We start from the raw sequence: 20,102 nt of genomic DNA on the forward strand, positions 1-20,102 counted from the left end.
AAAGTACATTTAAAGTTGTATGTAACAGATTCTATACCTCCCCAAAAAAGGGCTCTTCCAACTCACCTAACTTCTGTCAAAAGCTTGAGCTGGAATAGCAACCTTCCAAGTACCAACCACCCACACAGGCCCATAGGCCAAAACAACATCTGCCCTGTTTGATACATTTGCTGCCATTGGAAAATTAAACAAGAAATCAGCAAGATGGTTCTTGCAGTACCAAACAAAATTCCAAGTAGGAGCTGGTGCAGTCCTCAAAACTTGTTACAGTAAGGGTTTATACGCATTCATTTGAATCTCAAAGTTACACTTACGATTGGCGCAGCACATGATTTCCAACACCAAAAAGTGAATGCAAATAAGAATGTGTTCAGTCCTTAAATCGTTACTGTAACAGGACAAGCATAGTGCAATGAAAATTTAACAGCATTCACATGAGAATGTACCAATATCTGTAACTACTTTGATCTTTAACAAGGAAATCCATATAGCAAGCCCATTGATATAATAATATGCAATCAAGTCCAAAGCAGAAAGGCAACAACATTCAACCACCTAGGAGCAGAGCATGGACATAAGGTATATTGAGGTGGATAGTTTAATCCTGATAGGCAAGGGGAGCAGTGTATTATGGAGGTCCAAACAAACCAACCTACCACACACTCTGGATGGCTTTCCCTTGGAGAAGCTCATGTCCACTAAACATGCATACTTGACCACCATTTTTACTTCTACTTTTGATGAAGAGGGTGTGTGAAATCATCCACTGTTATAACACTCTTCTTCAGCATATCTTCAATCCTGTCATTTCAATTAAATTCATGAGTCAGTCACTAATTTTGCCTTTATATAAAGCAAATCCAATCAAACAAAAACATACATACTCTGCCCATTTTCCACATTGTGAGGCTCTTCTTCTTTATCTGTCTCAGTTACCCTTCCATTTTCTACTTTTTATAAACAAAAAATGGAAACACGCATATCAAATGCCAACCCAGCAACCCTGCTTGCATTTGCTATATGCTGTTCACAACTTCAGATTGGAATCAGATCTATTTTCAAAACATATATATTACCTTTAAGAAATGAAAAAAAATCAAGTTAAGAACAGAAATATGGCTTAAGTATTAACTTTGCAAGGATCCAGGACATCCACGTCTTTCTAAACCAAAATGCAATCTCAGGTTGAAGCTTGAGAGAGCGAGGAAGTTCCCATTAGGGAGAATAATGTTACCAGTAACACCTAAGACATGAAAAGAATACATCATCTTCCTCATCAAAAAATAATAAATAACATAAAAACATCATCAAACACTTAATGCCTTTATAAGAAAAAAACTTCATCATATGGTTCTGGAACTACAGCATCTGATTCCTCTATTTGTCTTTTAGTTACACCAATTCCTCGACCAAGCACCATAGCAGGATTCAAGCCACCATCCATATCAAATTGACTAAAGGATTAGTGAATATGAGGCCAAGTAAAAAGAGCCAATGCATCAGAATGCACCAAACTAAAACAATGAGCTCCTTTTAACTATAACAACATCGATGAGAAACACCACAATCAGTAAAATCTGAAAATAATGGACTTACGAATCCTGCCCTTCTCAGACCTGAAAAACAAAAGAAAAGAAAAGAAACAAGAAAAAAAGAACTTGCTGTTAATCACCAGTATTAAATGAATATCAGCAGAGGGTTAACCAATGTATGCACAAAAGAAAATCAGCCTTTATCAGCTAGTACTTTTGAGAAAGTTCCTACCACAATGAAGGTGAGAGCTAGTAATGGCTCTATCTCTGCGATCAGAAATTAAAAATAAAATAGCATAAGACTCTCAGCAGAGAGAATAGGAAAAAAACTTCTGCAACATCAGAATGAGTAACTAAATAAGCAAATGGTGACAATATGATACAGCATATTTATTTATGGTTCAAATGGAGATTTAAGTACACCAAAAATATAAAAAGGATCATTATAAGAAGAGCTCATGAGCCTACAACATCACAATTTTACAGTCAGAATGAAAATCAAAGAGAATTGACTTATGGAGGTCATAAGCTCTCATTCCATGGACAGAGGGCTAAACCAAGTATCTGGAAATAAAACAAAGGAATCAGTCTTTGACATATTAGATAACAAAACTTATCCGATCTACATAAAAATGTTCTTATTTTACATCCTGATGCATTTATTTAGTCCAAATGAATATATTTGGCACCAAATTACTTCACCTGGGTCATCTATGTCATTAATCAAGTATTTGCTCCCAAATTACTTTGCCTCAGTCAAATAAACATCATTAATTAATTAAATATACCAACTTTAAAGCATCATTATGTTTTATGTCTTCAAAACACAATATCACTAAAATTAAGGCCATTTGTAGTTAACGACTATTAATTGGTTTCATACCCTGAGAAGAATGCAGACTCTTGAGTCATACGAAGAGGAACGCCATCACGAAGATTGACTTTCAGGTCTGAGGGACAAGTCCGACTACAAATCCAACAATCTATACAAGAGAAGAACGTGTAGTTTACCAGTCCATTCGTTGTACCAAAGATAAAGTCAGGACCAATTCAGCTTGCCTTTAATCAATACATTTGGTTCCATACTTTATTATGTACTCCTATTTGCCTTTCATAATTAGAATAACTACACAGTCTTTTTTTATCAGAAAACAACAAAACCAACACCTTTGCAACAAGTCTAAAGTAACTGGTAAAAGCATATCTTGCAGGAAAAAAAAATTGAACAAGAAAAATGAACATGAACAATGCAGATCTACAGAGAAGTCTTCCATCGAAAGAAAGGTTATGCCTATAGTAAGTTGGATTTGAGTTCTTACATCTACAAAACTTGGTATCTGCCAGGTTGAGTCCCACCAGGAAGTTGTAAGGACTGGTGTGAGAAGTCTTCCAAGACACGTTTTAGTTCTGCCTTAGCTCTCTTAACAGATAGCTCAGTAGGTCCCTCAATGAACAAGTAAAGCTTGCGTTCCCCTGGTCCCGGGATTCGACCAGGTGGGAAAAATTGGCCCCTGGTAGTAATGGCAGCTCCAGTCCATTCTGATATTGGGCCCAAAGTTTCCTTGTGGGTAACCTTCCATCGAGCATTCTGGGGGAATTCATTTATCTCCAACTCAGCTTCATAATGTTCAGGCATTGCATCAGCTTGAATCTTTGCTAAGTTATGCTGCAAATTGAGAGCAGCTTGCAGTGCAGCTTTGCGAGCAGCCTCTTCATTTGCAAGACCAGGCAGCCCACTCCCAGGCACAACTGCTGCAGTACCTGGCATCGAAACACCGAGTACACCAGGAAGAGACACAGGCAATACAGCATTGGGAAGCAGTTGGGCAGATGATAGAGGGTTCTGCATCAAAGCGGTACCAGCTTTTGAGGCAGCAGCCATGGCAGCTATCTGAGCAAGTGCTGTCTGTTGTGAGATGTCACCACCTGCCTTCCGCACCCCTTCATCTTCATCTTCTGAATCTGACTTGTCTTCCTCAAACCCATATTCTTTTGCTTGTGCTTTCTTTGCTGCTTTTCTCTTTTCATCCTCCTCTTCATTGAATTTAAAACCACTTCCACCATAACCTGTTCCATGGGCCTGCTCAAGCCCCTGATTGACTTTTGCCATAAAGCCATCAGCAAGAGCTTTCAGGTCATCAGGAAGAACTTGCTCAGAGAGTTCCAAAGCTTTTACAAGATCTGGTGCATATCTTGCATCATCCTCGGAGATAAATGTGATGGCACAGCCTTTCCGGCCAGCTCTACCTGTCCTACCTACACGGTGAACATAATCTTCATAATGATTTGGAACATCAAAATTAATCACTAATTCAAGCTCCTTCACATCTAAACCCCTAGCTGCAACACTTGTTGCAATCAACAAATTGCAGACATTGCTCTTAAAATCAGAAATGGTGGATTCACGATCTGTCTGATCCTTGGCCCCATGAAGTGATAGACAAGGGTAACCATGTTTGAGCAAATCCCTAAACAAAGCATCACACTTTTCTTGGGTGTGGACAAAAATCAGAATTTTCCCCTTCTCATACCATTCACCTAGAAGTTCTAACAATCTTAGGAACCTTTCACTTTCTGGCCTCATCTCAACCAACTGAGTTATGTCCTTGTTCACAACACTTCTCCCACCAACCTGTATTTCAACAGGTTTATTCAACACTTTACGTGCCAAAATCTCAACCTGGCGAGGAAAAGTGGCAGAAAATAGTACAGTTTGGCGATCAGGGCGAATATTTTGAACAATTCGAGTGATTTGAGGTTCAAAACCCATATCAAACATTCTGTCAGCTTCATCCAAAACCAAGTATGTTGCTCTACGCAGATTAGTAATTTTTCCTCCACTAGTACAAAGTATATCAATCATCCTACCTGGAGTACATACGACAATCTCTGTTCCCCGCTTTAATTCACTAATCTGCTGAGCAACACCAGAACCTCCATAGACAGGGACACACCTGATTCCTAATGCCTTGGTAAACTTCTTTATGTCACTATGAATCTGCTGGACAAGCTCCCTTGTAGGTGCCATAATGAGCCCAATTGGCCCATCTCCAGCTACTACAGGCGGCTGATCTTTGATATGCCTTAACATTGGTAGCACAAAAGCAAGGGTCTTGCCAGACCCGGTTTTTGCAATGCCAATGCAGTCTCGACCACTCATAATTATGGGCAGTGCCTGAGCTTGAATTGGCATTGGCTTCTCATAATTAAGTTTCCTTATTGTCTCCAATATTTTACTAGTCAGTCCAGTTTGATGCCAAGTCTTGACTGGTTTCGGCACATCTTTTCCATGTAACTTCAATTCCAATTCCTTCCTGTAAGCAGCAACTTCTTCAGGTGTCATTCTCGAGATCTCCTTCACTTCAATATAAAAATTTTTCCTGAACGGTTTATAATCAATCTTTGAGTGGTCAACAATTGATAGTTTTTCAGCTTTGGTCTTCTTTACCCTTTTCATAAACTCATCATCATCTTCATCTTCTAAATCCTCTTCATCATTCTCAAAATCCCCATAATCTGAATCCGAATCTTCCCCAGGAATAATTCTCCCAAGTGCCTTATTTGAACCTTTCTTTGGCTGCTGTCCCCCATTACTCAAGCCATCTTTTTTATCCTTCTTCAAGTTCCCATTTTTATCATCATCAGCAGTTGTAGGGGGAACAACAACTGCATTACTTAGCTTCTCAACTTCAGGTAACACCATTGAATTCATAAAAGCATCTAACGGATCAATTTCATCGTCCTCCTCTGAAATCCCATTACCCCCATTTTGGGTAACAAGCATTTTATCTTCTCCGTTGTCAGAATCTCCATCTTCCATCATTGCATCTCCAATTCCCTTACTATCAGGCTTAGAATTCGAGTTTTCATTCTCATCAACATCCATATTTGTCTCCAACTTTGTTGGGGCTACTTCATCATCATCCGATTCTCCTTCAAGAGTCCAAGCCTTACCAACCTTAGTCTCCTCATCCTCTGCATTTCCTTCCCCACGCTTCTCCCTCTCTGACTCTTCCTTCTTCCTCCTCAATTCTTGCCACTCCTGAACCCTCCTCCTCCGTTTCTCCATCTCCTCATCTAATTTACGCTGTTCATCTTCCATCTCCTCTTCCCTGCTTTTCTTCTCCTCCTTCTCCAACTCATCGTCACCACTTTTTTTCCTTACAGGACTCTCTTCTCTATTCAACTTGCTCTCTCTCTCCTTATAATCATCATTGTTGTCATCATCTCTTTCCCTCCTTCGACGCTTCCTATGTCGCTCCCTCTCCTCCTTACTATCATCACTGTTATATTCCCTCCGCTTCTCCCTTTCCCTCGACTTCCTCTCCCTTTCTCTTTCTCTTTCCCTTTCCCTTTCCCTTTCTCTTTCTCTTTCCCTCTTTTCCCGCTCCCTTTCCCGCTCTCTTTCACGCTCTCTCTTCTCTCTATCCCTCTCTCTTTCCTTCTCCCTCGCTCTTTCCCTCTCTTTCTCTTTCTCTCGTTCCCTCTCTTTCCTCTCTCTCCCTCTCTCTCGATGCTTTTCCTTTTCCCTATCCGAATCACTACTCTTCTCTCTCTCGGAACGGCGTCGTTCTCGGTCCCTATCCCTATCCCTATCCCTCCTCTCACGATGCCTTCTCTTTTCTGAATCTTCCATTGCTCAGAAACCCTAGAAACTCAATTTCTTAGCTTATAAAGTAAAAAAAGACAAATATTACAAACAGAGGAGGGAAATGAATAATGGAAGCTTAAAGAAAGGCAAAAAGAGAAATTGGGGGAACGCTACGGGGACTGACCTCTTCAACTTCGGGCAGTAATCAGAAGCTTTCTTCGCCTTCGGTTTCTCTGTTTATTTATTCTTCTGCGTAAGGATTTTGTTTTCCATTTTTTCACCTTTCTAGAGCTGATTTCTGGGCTGGGCCTAATTTCCTCTTTATGCCCATTAGGACATTTTTACCATAGGAGTTGTTTTTGTTGGCGGGCTGGACTGTAAGCCTCTTTCTTGGGCTTTTTTGGTAAAATCACAAATTTTCAATGAATTATGTACAAGATGCTGACAAATTTTTTTAAAAAAAAGTTTGAATTATTTAAAATAATTCATATAAATTTTTATTTTTCATAATGTTTAATTATGAGTTTGCATTTTTATTTTAAATTAAAAATAGTTAACTAGTTGTAGCTAATCTTTATATTTTTATTTTAGACCAAATAATCTTTATGATTAATAGTTGATTAATCGTCAACTAATCAAAATAACACTTATTGTTTTATACTATGTGACATGAAAATCTGATCTCCTAGCATTCTTGCACTTCAGTATAACTTATTACAATATTAAACAAAGGCCAGAAAACTGCATTACTAAGGAAATAGTAAAACTTATTTAATACATACGGAGCCAGTCTGAGGTGCTGGCAAGGAATATAAAAGCATGAATTATTTCCCCAAAAAGTAGTACATTTCAAACTCTTATGAAACAGATTCTATACCTCCCCCAACAACAGCTCTTGCAAGTACCCCCAACGTAAAAGCTTCAAACTAGAACTTAGGCATTCTTCTTGACCTCAGCAGACTTGATAATGTCAATGAACTCCGGCTGGAGACGACGAAAATATCAGGATTAGAACCCACCGTAATACACATGGATTTGTGTACAAAAACAAAGAGCGGCGAAGGAGACAAGGAGAGTAGTAACATCATTACCTTCAATGAAGCTCCACCAACCAAGAAACCATCAACATCAGGCTGAGCTGCTAGTTCCTTGCAGTTTGCAGCAGTGACGGATCCTAAAAGAGGTATCCAGTTAAAACTAAGGCAAGAAACAGGGAAGAAGATACAACTATTCTGTATTATATTTTGCTGTATGTTATGAGTTTTGACATGCACGTGCAATGACAAATTCACCAAATATAAGCAATCTTGCCTGTGCAAGAGATTTGATATTCTTTTCCTTCTAACTATAATGAGATACGATGCCAACTGTTGGATCTACTCATTATTTCTTTATTAGCCAAGAAAGAAGAAAAAATGGGGAATCAAGGTGCTGTTAGAGCTAAAAGTTGCAGCATAATGATTTCTTCCTCTAAGCTTTATCATCTAAAAATCAATAAGCTTTTTATGATCTAGAAGTCAATAAGCTTTTATTCCTCAAGCCTACTAGAATACGAGCTCAGATTGCAACTTTTTCAATGTTATTTTAACAAATCATCTTGGCCAAACTTGCCATGAATGAGTTTATTGACCAAGTTAAATCATGATGGCAAACAAGCTCAATCTAATTTTGCGCAGCCCTTCATTCATTAAAAATGGATTCAGCCAAGCCTAGGTACATAAAAGATTAGTCAAGATTTGTTATATGCCACACATCATCCTCCAAAGGGAATATAGAGTAACATATGGTTCCTTGAGAACTCAGATGTAACTGAAGATATTTAGCTTAAACTGAAGACATTGGTCAAACCGTAAAAAAAATTATTTGAAGATTTTTCATACTTTAAGAGTGGGCAAGCATCTTCCCAGTATTTTGTGTAAAAGTTTTCAGTTTATGAACTATGAAGTTCACTACCTTCAGAACATGAAGGTTCTAAGGGCCAACCTACTGAACTTTCATTCTGGATTGTAAGAATAACTTAGATAAGATCAAGAGGCAAGACAAGAGGGATGATGTGAAATATACCTCCATAAATAATCCGGGTTGATGCAGCAACTTCTGGACTGACGTTTGCTTGAAGCCATTTCCTCAACTCAGAATGTACCTATTACATTGACAAAAACTTTGCAAGTTAACCTTCACCAAGGAAAATTGTGTGTGAGAAATTCCACATCATTCATAGAAATGAAAAGCGAAATATGACCAACAAGTTTTATCATCTACACTTGTATACAACATACGAGTAAGTCAAGAAACACCATTATAAGGTTTTAAAATGAAAACAGCCTAACTTACTTCCTGAGCTTGAGCTGGAGTAGCAACCTTCCCAGTTCCAATAGCCCACACAGGCTCATAGGCCAAAACGACATCTGCCCAGTTTGATACTTTTGCTGCCATTGGAAATTATACAGGAAAGCAGCCAGATGCTTAGATTTTGTAGCAGTTAACACTCAAATTAGTGATGCAAAAACAACATTTGTAAAAGAAGCAGATGCAGTCCTTGAGGCCTGTTACAGTTAGTGTTCTATACCTATCTTGAACCTCAAAATTACTCTTACAGTAAGAAAAAAGATAAAGAAAACAAAAGAACATTCAAATTAGAAGAAGTGCAATACTTAAGTGTTGTCACAGTCACATTACAAGTGTAATACAAGAGAATTTAACAGAGTCGTGCAGATGTGTACGGATACCAAGGTGAGTAACTACCTTGAAATGAAGATTTATAGGGAAAAAAAAGCATTATTCTTTAAACAAAATAAAAACAACTGGCACTAGATAAATGTATGCAGCAAGCCCCTTTATACAAGCAGAAAGACATAGTAATATTCAGTATGTTTCGATGTTCAAAATAGACTTCTTTCAAGACAAATGAGAACAAAATGTAAGAAAAGAAATCATTACAATAATGCATGCAAATATAGAATCAAAAAGACCAAGTTGTACTTACATGAAATATCCAACAAATCTGACATCTAAACAAGTAACAAAGCTGACCACACTCACACAAGGTCTGCTACCTTGAAAATATAGAAATTCTAGGAGTATCACCAGGAGAAATGCACCATGGGCTTTCCAAATGGAGAGAAAGCATTAAATACATACCTGCAATTGCTTTGGTTTGTGCAGCAACAACCTCCACAGTAGATCCTGCTTCACGTTGCTCAAGTGTCTCCCCAATACAAGCTATCACCTTCAAACCTTGAGAAAGTGCATAAGCAACCTTATCCCCAACAAACTAAAACAAAAGAACCAAAATTTCCAAGTTAATAAAAATGTTGACACTTTAACTAGCGAGTGAAAATGAGCAAAAATCAAACTCTAATAACCAATCCATCAGGAAGCACCACCAGTTGTCAGTAGTTATGATCTGATCAAACACACTTACCTCATTTGACTCCTTCAACATAAGTCTCCTCTCAGAGTGACCAATAATGACCCAAGGAATGCTCAAATTGACAAGCATCTCCGCACTGAAAAAAAATACAGGTATTGTTAGCTTAAAAGAATTTTTGTCCATAATGTCAAACCAAACTAATGGCTAGATGAAATTGCACTGAGTGAAAGCATTTGCCAAGAAAAGACAACACCATCCTTTTCTTAATTGTCAAGATTATGTTTCTTCTTATGAAACAGAAAAATGAAACAGATATGTTTGCTTGAGCAAAAAAACCAACAACATCAAAACACAAAGAAGCAAAGTGCAAGTCCATTAAACAACCAAATACAATGGATTGGACGACTAAAGAACCAAGTAACAGTAGATAGCAAATATGGGCATACCTAACCTCACCGGTAAAAGCACCTCCTTTCTTGACCCAACAATTTTGAGCAGCAACATGAAAGTCAGGCCTCAGTGCCTCTTTTACCAAAGGAAGGAACACAAACGGAGGGCTAATGACAACCTCTGTATAAGGATAACATGTTAATCCAAAATAAGCCATCTGTTCTATCATCATTTACAAAAACCAATAAAAGAGAAAGTAGTTATAGCAAAAAAACAACAAGCACAACAACACACAGGGCAAGAGATTATTCATCTAATAACAAAATCCAATGTTTAATAAAGAAATCAGTCAAAAAACTGCTAGAGACAAAATATCTAAAGATGTTACCATGACACATAAGTTAGACTAAAATTTTGCTTCAAAAAATATAAAAGCAAATAGACAACACCTTTACTTTGTCATGAAATTGGTAGTTTCCATCAAATTTTCACTTTAGCGGGCTTCGAACCCGCAGTATAACAAATCAAGTTCAAAGAAGAAGATTACAAAAAATAAAAATAAAAATCTATAAAACAGTAATCTATTTGCTTACCAACAACATCCTGAGAAGGCACCTCTCCTCCATTCAAAGTGCTTACTATCTTCTTCACTTGTTCAGTCGTTCCATTCTACAGACATTTTTGCTTCAAATTAGACATTTAAATTTACTTATTTACATAACAAACAAAAAAACAGACATTAATACATTATTAAAGATCTCTCATGAAGTTAATAGCTATTTTTTCCTAATATAAGTGAATAATAATAATAATAAAATGCGAAACGGTTGGATAAAGCCAATATTCATTTTCATTTTCTCACGAACCAAACAGAAAAATAGATCATAAGACACTATCAGTCTATCAAGTCATTGAATTACTTTAAAAAAATAAAAAAGAAAAGGAAAATCCGAAGCAGAAACTCACGCATTTCCAGTTACCGCCGACGAAGAACTTTCTTCCCATTTTTTTTTCCCGACGATCACGAAAATCACAAAATCTCAAACTTCTGTGGTTTTTGGCTTTTGGGTGAGTGATGATAAACCTTCAAAAACTGAGAATTAGCCGAAATTACTCTTCTAGCCAAATAGATTCGAATATTCTTAGCGGGAAGTTAGGGGTAATTAAGTAAAACTGATAGCCAATTTGGATATTCGGATTTTGAGGCCGGCGGTGTAGTGCGCCCACAGGATTAGGTCTGTTATTCAGGTGAAGCGAGGTTAAAGGCCACGTCATCACCTCACGGGCTAACGTTTCACGCCCACCACTCACATTGTCATATGCATCATGGGTCATGCGCCACTGTGGACCTGTGGTGCAAATTTTTTTATTCTTATTTTTATTTCTTTTTTTTCCCTTGGCCAAATACATACTTTTTAGTTTTAGCAAAAATCCAATTTTCAAAGATATTTTAATTAACTTTTCCTTAGGCATATATTTTGCCACAAAAATCATTATTTTTTTCTTATAAAGTCAACTTTTTTGTTATTATATTATTTTTTGGAGTCATTGACTTTCTATCTTTATATATATATATATATATATATGAATGTGATGTTTTAAAGTAAATTTAGATATTTTATGTATGATTTCTTTAGTTTAAGATGATTCCATATCTTTTTTTATTTGTTTCTTTTAATTATTTCTTTTGTGGGGAGTGTTCAAAAAAGTAAAGAACTCGCTAATCACTTTAATTAAATTAGGTCAAATTATATAATTAATTTATGTATTCTATTAAAGTGATAGATTTAAACAATATATAATAATTTATAAAAATTGAATTTTTGTAATTTTCAAAATTACATTTAATTAAAAGAAACACTAGTAAGGTGAATATAACATTATTTGTTGAGACCACATGCAAAACTAGAACCAAATTCTATTGCAAAACATCATTCTCAAAGCCAATTATGCTTAACTCAATTAGTGTTTAGCCTTTCAAAAAAAAAAACCTCAATTAGTATTTAAGGGAAATAATTAGATAAAAGCTATTAAATTAAAATCATAACAATCTTTCTATATTTTGAAAAGAAAAAAAGGACAAATTAAACCTAATTTGATTCAAGATTTTTTTTTCATTATATTGAGCCTTTTTAATTAATGTTTATTTTTTCTTAAATTTGGTAAAAATAATACATTAAATATAATTTTTTTTTCAAATATAGAGTTGTATATGGGTCTATCCGCCCAAAATAAGCAGCCCGGCCTGTTTCAAGCTGGGCTCGGCCAGCCTATGAGTTTCAAATTTGGTCCAGTCCAGTCAAAAATTAATATGAAAATATTATAGTAAAAAATATAAAAATAAAATACTTTTACAAGATGTAAATTCGAATTAGGCTGAGCATAAAATACCACTTAAGCTTAATCTATTGATACCGTTACTAGTTTGTTTCATTCTTAATTATGTATTTTTTCTAAATAAAAATATAATAAAGTATAAATTATAATTATCAAAATGTAGATTTATTGCAAATAATAATAGAGATAGTTGAAATTATTATTTATCAAAAATTCCACTACTTTTAAACCTCATACAACTAGAAGTATAAATAACATTTTATAGTCTTTACTAATACCATTAAAAAAATTATTTTATACACTACTTGTGGAGTTAATACATGGTTCATTAAAATATACTATATAAAAATTAATGAAATAATTAATTATTAGATAGATATATGACAACCGTCTAATTTTAACTTTATTAAATATGTATAAAATAACAATTTTAAATTTAAAAATTAAAATAATCATTTGTTCAAAAAATAAGATTGAAACCATCAATCAATGTGATAAAGATCGAGTAAAGTCAAAATTTATATAAAAATTAATATTACTAGGTTGTCACAATATAAAAATTAATTAATTATTAAATAAATATATGACAACTATTTATTTTTATTTGTGAAATTTTAAAACTTCACTATTGGTGTGTAAAATAATAAATTTAAAATAAAAATTAATATTATCATTTATTAAAAAATAAAGATTAAAATCGAGTATAGTCTAAATTTCTATGAAAATTAAAATTATGAAATTGTCACGGTATATAATTAGTTTATGTATTTAATGTATACAAGAAATAATTATCAAAAACATAAAATTTAAAATAATTATTATATTTTCTATAGAAACTTTCATATTTATTGCAAAATCTAAAATGAAATTCTAATTATAAATTCCTCAAATTTGCCCTTTTTTAAATCTCCAATTCTACAGAACAAACCACAGCCGTCCGATCCTCTAAATCACATCTCAACTCTAGAAATGTCCGAAATCCCGCCCAAAATTTTCAAATTTCGAATTCAAAATTCCGAGGAGCTCTCCCTAATTAGACCCCCTCCCCCAACGTCTCCTTCCAATCAAATCCAGCATAAAACCCTTCCTCATTTCAGTCTCCTAAAGGAAAACCAATCCGAAATCCGCCATGGTTGCAGATTCGAAGCTTCCGCTGCAAAGCAGCAACAACGCGAACATGAAAGCCTCGAAAACAATCGAAGAAACGTACCAAAAGAAAACCCAATTAGAACACATCCTCCTCCGACCCGACACCTACATCGGTTCGATCGAACAACACACTCAACGTCTCTGGGTTTACGAAAACGACGAGATGGTCCACCGTGACATAAAGTACGTTCCTGGACTTTACAAAATCTTCGACGAGATCTTAGTCAACGCCGCCGATAACAAGCAACGGGATCCGTCGATGGATTCCGTTAAGGTAGTTATCGACGCGGAACAGAATTTGATTTCCGTTTATAATAATGGAGATGGGGTTCCAGTTGAGGTTCATCAGGAAGAAGGTGTTTATGTTCCGGAGTTGATTTTCGGGCATTTGTTGACTAGTAGTAATTATGATGATACGGTTAAGAAGACTACCGGAGGGAGAAATGGGTACGGTGCTAAGCTTACGAATATCTTCTCCACTGAGTTTATTATCGAAACGGCTGATGGGAAACGGCAGAAGAAGTATAAGCAGGTATTTCCCTTCTTTGTTCCCAAACATTTGGCCTTTTGGATGTTAATATAGTTTGATTTACGTAGGATATGGTTTTCAACAGCGAATAGTGGCGCAATATGATTCATATAACTGATTTCGTGTGGTAGTAATAGGGTTTTAGCTTATGAATGGAACTTGTAGCAATGATTTGATTTAAACTGTTGAAAGTTATTTTTGTTTTCACTTTTCAGTAGTAATTAATGCAATTTAAACTGTTGCGTTATCTTGAAGGTGTTTTCAAACAACATGGGAAAGAAATCTGAGCCTGTTATAAGCAAGTGTAAGGAGGCTGAGAACTGGACAAAGGTTACATTTAAGCCGGACTTGGCCAAGTTTAACATGACTCACTTGGAGGAAGATGTGGTTGCATTGATGAAGAAGAGGGTGTTTGACGTAGCTGGTTGTCTTGGCAAGACTGTGAAGGTTGAGCTGAATGGGAAACGGGTTCCTGTGAAATCATTTCTTGATTATGTCAGCCTCTACCTAAGTGCTGCCTCTAAAACTAAGACAGAACCCCTCCCAAGGTCTTTATCATGAAATTTTTTAAGGTGTTTGTTTTGGTTAAAATTGAAGGTATGTTACTTATTTAAACATGTTTGTTTTATCAGGCTTCTAGAGAAAGTTAACGAGAGGTGGGAAGTTGGTGTAAGTCTCAGTGACGGCCAATTTCAACAGGTATTTATCTCGTCTGTTTGAAGTTATTGTGATTAGATTTCGAAAAGTTATCTAATTTTTTGTGTTCTTTAATTACCAGGTCAGCTTTGTCAATGGGATTGCTACAATCAAGGGTGGAACCCATGTTGACTATGTCACTAACCAGATATCCAATTATGTGATGAATATCGTAAATAAGAAGAACAAGAATGCTAATGTCAAAGCGCATAATGTGAAGAACCATCTGTGGGTTTTTGTCAATGCTCTTATTGACAACCCTGCTTTTGACTCTCAAACCAAGGAAACTTTGACACTTCGTCAGAGCAGTTTCGGTTCTAAATGTGAACTTTCAGAAGATTTTTTGAAGAAAGGTTTGTTAGATTAACTCACTTGTATGTACATTACGCTAAGCAGGAAATTATAAAACTAATATGGTCCTTGGGTGGTGAATTACATTGCAGTTGCAAAGTGTGGAGTTGTGGATAATTTGCTCTCATGGGCAGAGTTCAAGCATAGCAAAGATCTTAAGAAGACTGATGGAGCAAAGACAGGAAGTATTCGTGGGATTCCCAAGCTAGATGATGCTAATGAAGCTGGAGGGAGGAATTCTGATAAATGCACTTTGATTTTGACAGAAGGAGATTCGGCAAAAGCACTTGCAGTAAGTCGACATGTTTTAACAACTCAAGTTTCATTTATCAGTATGATGTGAGTCTCTTCATACAAGTAATTACATTAGGATTATTGAGTTTCTAATGGAGTTAAACTTTGCAGGTGGCTGGGCTTGCTGTTGTAGGCCGAAATCACTATGGTGTTTTCCCGTTGAGAGGTAAACTTCTCAACGTGAGGGAAGCCAGCCATAAACAATTAATGGATAATGCAGAAATACAAAATCTCAAGCGGATTCTCGGACTGCAGCAGGGCAAGGAGTATTCTAATGTCAAGTCATTGAGATATGGGCATTTGATGATAATGACTGATCAGGTTTAATGCAGTTCAAACAGTTTTCTTATTGGCTTTGTATCTTTGTTGTCTTCATGCTAATAAGCACACGATCAGCTTGCAATAAAGGATCTCAAATTCTGCAATTTGTTCAGGATCATGATGGTTCCCATATTAAAGGGCTGCTGATCAATTTTATTCATTCCTTCTGGCCGTCACTGCTAAAAGTCCCGTCATTCATGGTTGAGTTTATAACTCCTATTGTGAAGGTTAGTATGTACCTTCAGCTAATTAGATTTTACTGGTTGAACATCTTGAAGAAAGCTTTTTATATTTATTATCCTTATTCTCTGCACAGGCTACTCACAAAACTAAGGGGGTATTATCCTTTTATTCCATGCCTGAGTACGAGTTTTGGAAGGAAAGCTTGGGGGGTAATGCAAAGGGCTGGTCAATTAAGTACTATAAGGTTTGCATCTTCGTTCATTTATAATCAAGGAGGCAATCAAGCAGTATATATTTCTATTGTGTACTGCTTTGAGGTTTTGCAGCAATTAGGCAGTATATAATGTGATCCTGTCCTTGTAGGGGTTGGGAACAAGCACATCGAAGGAAGGGAAGGATTACTTTAAAAATCTTGACAAGCATAGGAAAGAATTCGTATGGCAAGATGAGCAGGATGGAGAGGCAATAGAGCTTGCTTTTAGTAAGAAAAAGATAGAAGCAAGGAAGAATTGGCTTCGACAGTTTGAGGTTTGCAATCGTTACAGTTTATCTAAATCTAAAATGCATTGTTACCAGAGAATCTAAATTTTGAAATGGCCTCTTGACGGGATTTTCTTACCTTTATGAGTTGCAGCCTGGCACGCACCTTGATCAGAGTCAGAAGCTCATCAAATATAGTGAATTCATTAATAAGGAGCTTATTCTGTTTTCCATGGCTGATCTTCAAAGGTCAATTCCTTCAATGATTGATGGCCTGAAGCCTGGTCAAAGGAAGATCCTTTTTTGTTCTTTCAAGAGGAATTTTGTAAAAGAAGCAAAGGTTGCTCAATTTTCAGGTTATGTTTCAGAGCATTCTGCTTACCATCATGGTGAGCAGAGTCTTGCTAGTACAATTGTTGGAATGGCACAAGATTTTGTGGGCAGTAACAACATAAACCTTCTCAATCCAGGTGGTCAATTTGGCACTCGTAACCAGGTTAGTTAAACTTCATCTTGGTTGTTAAAATTGAATCAAGTTCAGACCATCACATCACAACGTTTTACTCTTTTCTTTTTCCACTCATGGATAATCTGTTGCTTTCACGCTTGACAGGGGGGCAAAGATGCCGCGAGTGCTAGGTACATATTTACCAATCTTTCTCCCATTACTCGGTATCTGTTCCCCAAGGATGATGATGGCCTTCTTGACTACTTGAATGAAGATGGTCAATCCATTGAGCCAATCTGGTAAATTTAAATTTACAGTACCAAATGCTTTTACTCTGAAACTTTGTGTACATAACGCTGATGCCTTTGTTTTGGTGTTTAGGTATGTGCCTATTATACCAATGGTTCTTGTCAATGGAAGTGAAGGAATTGGGACAGGGTGGAGCTCTTACATTCCAAACTATAACCCAAGAGATATAGTTGCAAATGTGAGGCGCTTGTTGAATGGTGAACAAATGGAGCCCATGCATCCATGGTACAGAGGATTCAAAGGGAATATTGAGAAAACTGCATCAAAGGAAGCTGGTGTTACCTACACTATTACTGGAATTATAGAGGAGGTTGATGAGACCACACTCAGGATAACAGAACTACCAGTCCGTAGATGGACTCAAGATTATAGGGAATTTTTGGAATCTATCATAACGGGAAATGATCCTTTCATCAAGGTAAATTCTGCTACTTTGAAATGGCTCTTTTTATGGTTTATGGCTTCTGTCTCATACATCAGTGTACTGGTTACAGGAATTTAGACAATACAGTGATGATACAACTGTAGAGTTTGAAGTTATTTTGACCGAGGAGAACATGATGGTGGCGAAGCAAGAGGGTTTGCTGAAGAAGTTTAAGCTAACAACAACAATTAGCACAAGTAACATGCACCTGTTTGATTCAAAAGGGATGATTAAGAAATATGACACCCCAGAGCAAAGTACGTGCTAACTATTGCAATTTTGGTGCAGTTAAAAATTTATTTTGTGTTTCATAACATGTACATTGCTCCTATACTGACTTCTTAATATGTCTAAATGCAGTCCTTGAGGAATTTTTTCACTTAAGGTTTGAATTTTATGAGAAAAGGAAGGTAAGGTCACTTGAGGTTTTTGGAGTAATTGAAGTTCACCATGTATGCACTTAAATTATTTTATCTAGACAGAGATATTAACTAAAACCTATCATATGCCGCAGAAACTTCTGTTAGACAATCTTGAAATGGAGTTGTTGAAAATGGAAAACAAAGTGAGGTTTATCCTTGGTGTTGTAAAGGGGGAAATCATTGTGAACAATAGGAAGAGAGCTGACCTATTCCTTGAGCTGCAAACGAAAGGTTTTACTCCTTTCCCAAAGAAGGCCAAAACTGTTGAAGTTGCCGTGGCTGGGGCTACTGATGATACAGAGGAAACTGAGGAGAACTCTGAGGTTAGCGCCAAAGGAGTACAGGCTAGTGATTATGACTATCTATTGTCCATGGCAATTGGAAGTCTGACCCTCGAGAAGGTCCAAGAGCTTTGTGCTGATAGGGATAAACTCCAGCAGGAAGTTGAAGATTTGAGAAAAGCCACTCCAAAGTCTTTATGGCTGAAAGATCTTGATAATCTTGAGATACAACTAGATGTACGAACCATGAACTGTTTTTGTGTTATATGGATTGCTTGTTCTATCAGTGTTCTCATTATTATGATACTTTGTTGTATAATCAGGAACAAGATAAAGCTGCTCAGGCAGAGGAAGCAGCAAAATTAGTTAAGGGCAGGGGTGAAGCTGGCAAAAGGGCTCAGAGGCAAGCACCTAAAATCCCACGGAAGATAAATAAGAAAGAAAAAAACGCAGAAACTGTTACTGAAACCACGGATATTTCATCCAGTTCAGCAATGGAAACAGGTGATCTTGTGATTCTTTCTAGTACTTCTCTTTTGGAAACGTTGTTTTTTGTTTCCCTGTCTTGCAACTATATGGTTTCTTTTTTCGTGAAAATTGATTATTTTATCTTATCTATTGGTTCACCAGAGACTGCTCCTGCTGCGGTGAAGCCCAAAGGTCGGGGTGGTTCAAGGAAGGCTAAAAAGGTCTTGTGCTGTTTTCTATCTGGATGATAGTGAGAATGAGAATGATAAACGTAGGTTGTTATTCTTGTTTTCATGTATGGTGCTCTTTTAACTGATGAGTGTTCCTTGCATGTCTGTTGCCAGGATGACAGCGACGACGATGATGATGAGGACTTTGGAATTCCTGATCTAAGGGAGCGACTTGCTAAGTATAACCTGGATTCCTCTCCGGATCATTCAGCTGGTATGTTTGTCTTTAGCTACTTCAATAGTCAAAGATGTATCATCATGATTTGCCTGTGTTGCATTTTCACTTTTGTGTTCTGATCCCCGCAGCTATGGAAACTGAAGTGCCCCAAGTACCTGCTGGGAAGAAAGAACCGAGCAAAAGGGCTGCTGCTGCTCGGAAGAAGCCAGCCACATCTCTTTCGGAGATTTCTGAGAGCATAGGTGAAATTGACATCAATGATGAAGACCAGGAAGTAGTAGAGGTAGCAGCAGCCGCAGCCCCAGCAGGAAAGAAGGGAGGAAGAAAACCTGCCGCAAATTCAAAAGCAGCAGCTAAACCCCCCGCAGCAGCAAAGAAGAGAGGGCCTGCAGCAGCAGGCAAGAAGTCTCAGCAGCAGAAGCTTTTGACAGAAATGCTGAAGCCTGCAGAAGATTCAGGGATATCACCCGAGAAGAAAGTGAGGAAGATGAGGGCATCCCCATTTAACAAGAAGAGTGGTTCTGTCCTGGGCAGGGTTGGCAAAGAGCTAGAATCAACAACTGATAGTGAAGAAGCATTTGGTTCTTCCTCTATGTCAGCAGACACTGAAGAAGTGACTGAGATTGTCCCAGCAAGACCCAGACCTCAAAGGACCAACCGCAAGCAGACAACGTATGTGCTTAGTGATTCCGAGACTGACAATGCCACCGATGACTCTGACTTCGAGGAAGATGAAGATTAGAAAACTGGATGTTCCTCTATTAGTCTAGGACTAGCTGCCTGAAATGGGAAATTGGGGCTTGTTTCCCTTTAACTTGTTATTAACTTTGACTGATTCATAACGTGTAGATTAATGAACTGTCTTGATTTCGCGTAAAGGGTTTGTAGACAATGCTGCATTTCGTTTCTTTGAATCTCACTCTCACTATTTTGGTACCATAGTCTTATTCCCTGCAGTTGCTATTTCGGTGACTTTTTTCAATTAAAAATCTAATATCAGAATCGAGATAAGTCGTAAGAGCCTTGCCCAATGACATGTCTTTTGGATTAAAAGACTGAATCGTGATAATATTATAAAATTAAAGATAAAATATTATTATATTCTTAAATTTTAAT

At 36.9% G+C, this 20,102-nt stretch overlaps 3 protein-coding genes across 18 annotated transcripts; 1 reads left to right on the forward strand and 2 right to left on the reverse strand.

Moving 5' to 3' along the window:
- Nucleotides 1-912: 912 nt before the first annotated feature.
- Nucleotides 913-6,421, reverse strand: LOC18586083 (P-loop containing nucleoside triphosphate hydrolases superfamily protein). 16 transcript variants are annotated; one of them, XR_016028878.1, is made up of 6 exons: nucleotides 2,852-6,394; nucleotides 2,416-2,515; nucleotides 1,765-1,799; nucleotides 1,597-1,616; nucleotides 1,133-1,243; nucleotides 913-1,023 (listed from the first exon to the last, which is right to left on the reverse strand). XR_016028878.1 is itself a non-coding variant. In XM_088810681.1 (3 exons), exon 1 carries the CDS (start codon nucleotides 6,166-6,168, stop codon nucleotides 2,854-2,856), a length of 3,315 nt encoding a protein of 1,104 aa, XP_088666807.1. In that variant the 5' UTR covers nucleotides 6,169-6,394; the 3' UTR covers nucleotides 913-1,243; nucleotides 1,597-1,616; nucleotides 2,852-2,853. The 16 variants fall into 16 exon arrangements, 3 of the variants coding, with proteins under 3 accessions (XP_088666807.1, XP_088666806.1, XP_088666805.1); XR_016028876.1 differs by having other exon boundaries at nucleotides 913-1,052; XR_016028868.1 differs by having other exon boundaries at nucleotides 913-1,616; nucleotides 2,852-6,180; nucleotides 6,308-6,421.
- A 424-nt stretch (nucleotides 6,422-6,845) lies between these two features.
- TPI (triosephosphate isomerase) lies at nucleotides 6,846-11,013 on the reverse strand. The gene is made up of 9 exons (XM_018129666.2): nucleotides 10,853-11,013; nucleotides 10,480-10,555; nucleotides 9,943-10,066; nucleotides 9,548-9,632; nucleotides 9,265-9,397; nucleotides 8,458-8,552; nucleotides 8,188-8,266; nucleotides 7,215-7,297; nucleotides 6,846-7,107 (listed from the first exon to the last, which is right to left on the reverse strand). Exons 1-9 carry the CDS (start codon nucleotides 10,889-10,891, stop codon nucleotides 7,057-7,059), a joined length of 765 nt encoding a protein of 254 aa, XP_017985155.2. The 5' UTR covers nucleotides 10,892-11,013; the 3' UTR covers nucleotides 6,846-7,056.
- A 2,250-nt stretch (nucleotides 11,014-13,263) lies between these two features.
- On the forward strand, nucleotides 13,264-19,922 carry TOPII (topoisomerase II). The gene is made up of 19 exons (XM_007009265.3): nucleotides 13,264-13,904; nucleotides 14,157-14,449; nucleotides 14,534-14,600; nucleotides 14,680-14,950; nucleotides 15,041-15,240; nucleotides 15,354-15,563; nucleotides 15,677-15,790; nucleotides 15,880-15,990; nucleotides 16,110-16,274; nucleotides 16,381-16,722; nucleotides 16,840-16,973; nucleotides 17,056-17,401; nucleotides 17,478-17,664; nucleotides 17,768-17,817; nucleotides 17,922-18,347; nucleotides 18,434-18,614; nucleotides 18,741-18,799; nucleotides 18,923-19,022; nucleotides 19,115-19,922. Exons 1-19 carry the CDS (start codon nucleotides 13,353-13,355, stop codon nucleotides 19,726-19,728), a joined length of 4,422 nt encoding a protein of 1,473 aa, XP_007009327.3. The 5' UTR covers nucleotides 13,264-13,352; the 3' UTR covers nucleotides 19,729-19,922.
- Nucleotides 19,923-20,102: the final 180 nt, after the last annotated feature.

This window comes from Theobroma cacao, chromosome 10 (genome assembly GCF_053813885.1).
Source record: "Theobroma cacao isolate CCN51 chromosome 10, ASM5381388v1, whole genome shotgun sequence".
In the NCBI taxonomy this organism is placed as follows: Eukaryota; Viridiplantae; Streptophyta; class Magnoliopsida; order Malvales; family Malvaceae; genus Theobroma; species Theobroma cacao.

Excerpts from the sequence above, each read along its gene's own strand:
- TOPII (XM_007009265.3), top strand. The coding sequence starts at position 13,353 with ATGGTTGCAGATTCGAAGCTTCCGCTGCAAAGCAGCAACAACGCGAAC. Across the intron at positions 15,991-16,109 it reads GGTCAATTAAGTACTATAAG|GGGTTGGGAACAAGCACATC; the intron begins GTTTGCATCTTC and ends CTGTCCTTGTAG. Across the intron at positions 16,723-16,839 it reads AATTTGGCACTCGTAACCAG|GGGGGCAAAGATGCCGCGAG; the intron begins GTTAGTTAAACT and ends CACGCTTGACAG.
- TPI (XM_018129666.2), bottom strand. The coding sequence starts at position 10,891 with ATGGGAAGAAAGTTCTTCGTCGGCGGTAACTGGAAATGC. Across the intron at positions 10,556-10,852 it reads TCGGCGGTAACTGGAAATGC|AATGGAACGACTGAACAAGT; the intron begins GTGAGTTTCTGC and ends AAATGTCTGTAG. Across the intron at positions 9,398-9,547 it reads TGTTGAAGGAGTCAAATGAG|TTTGTTGGGGATAAGGTTGC; the intron begins GTAAGTGTGTTT and ends CTTTTGTTTTAG.
- LOC18586083 (XM_088810681.1), bottom strand. The coding sequence starts at position 6,168 with ATGGAAGATTCAGAAAAGAGAAGGCATCGTGAGAGGAGGGATAGGGAT.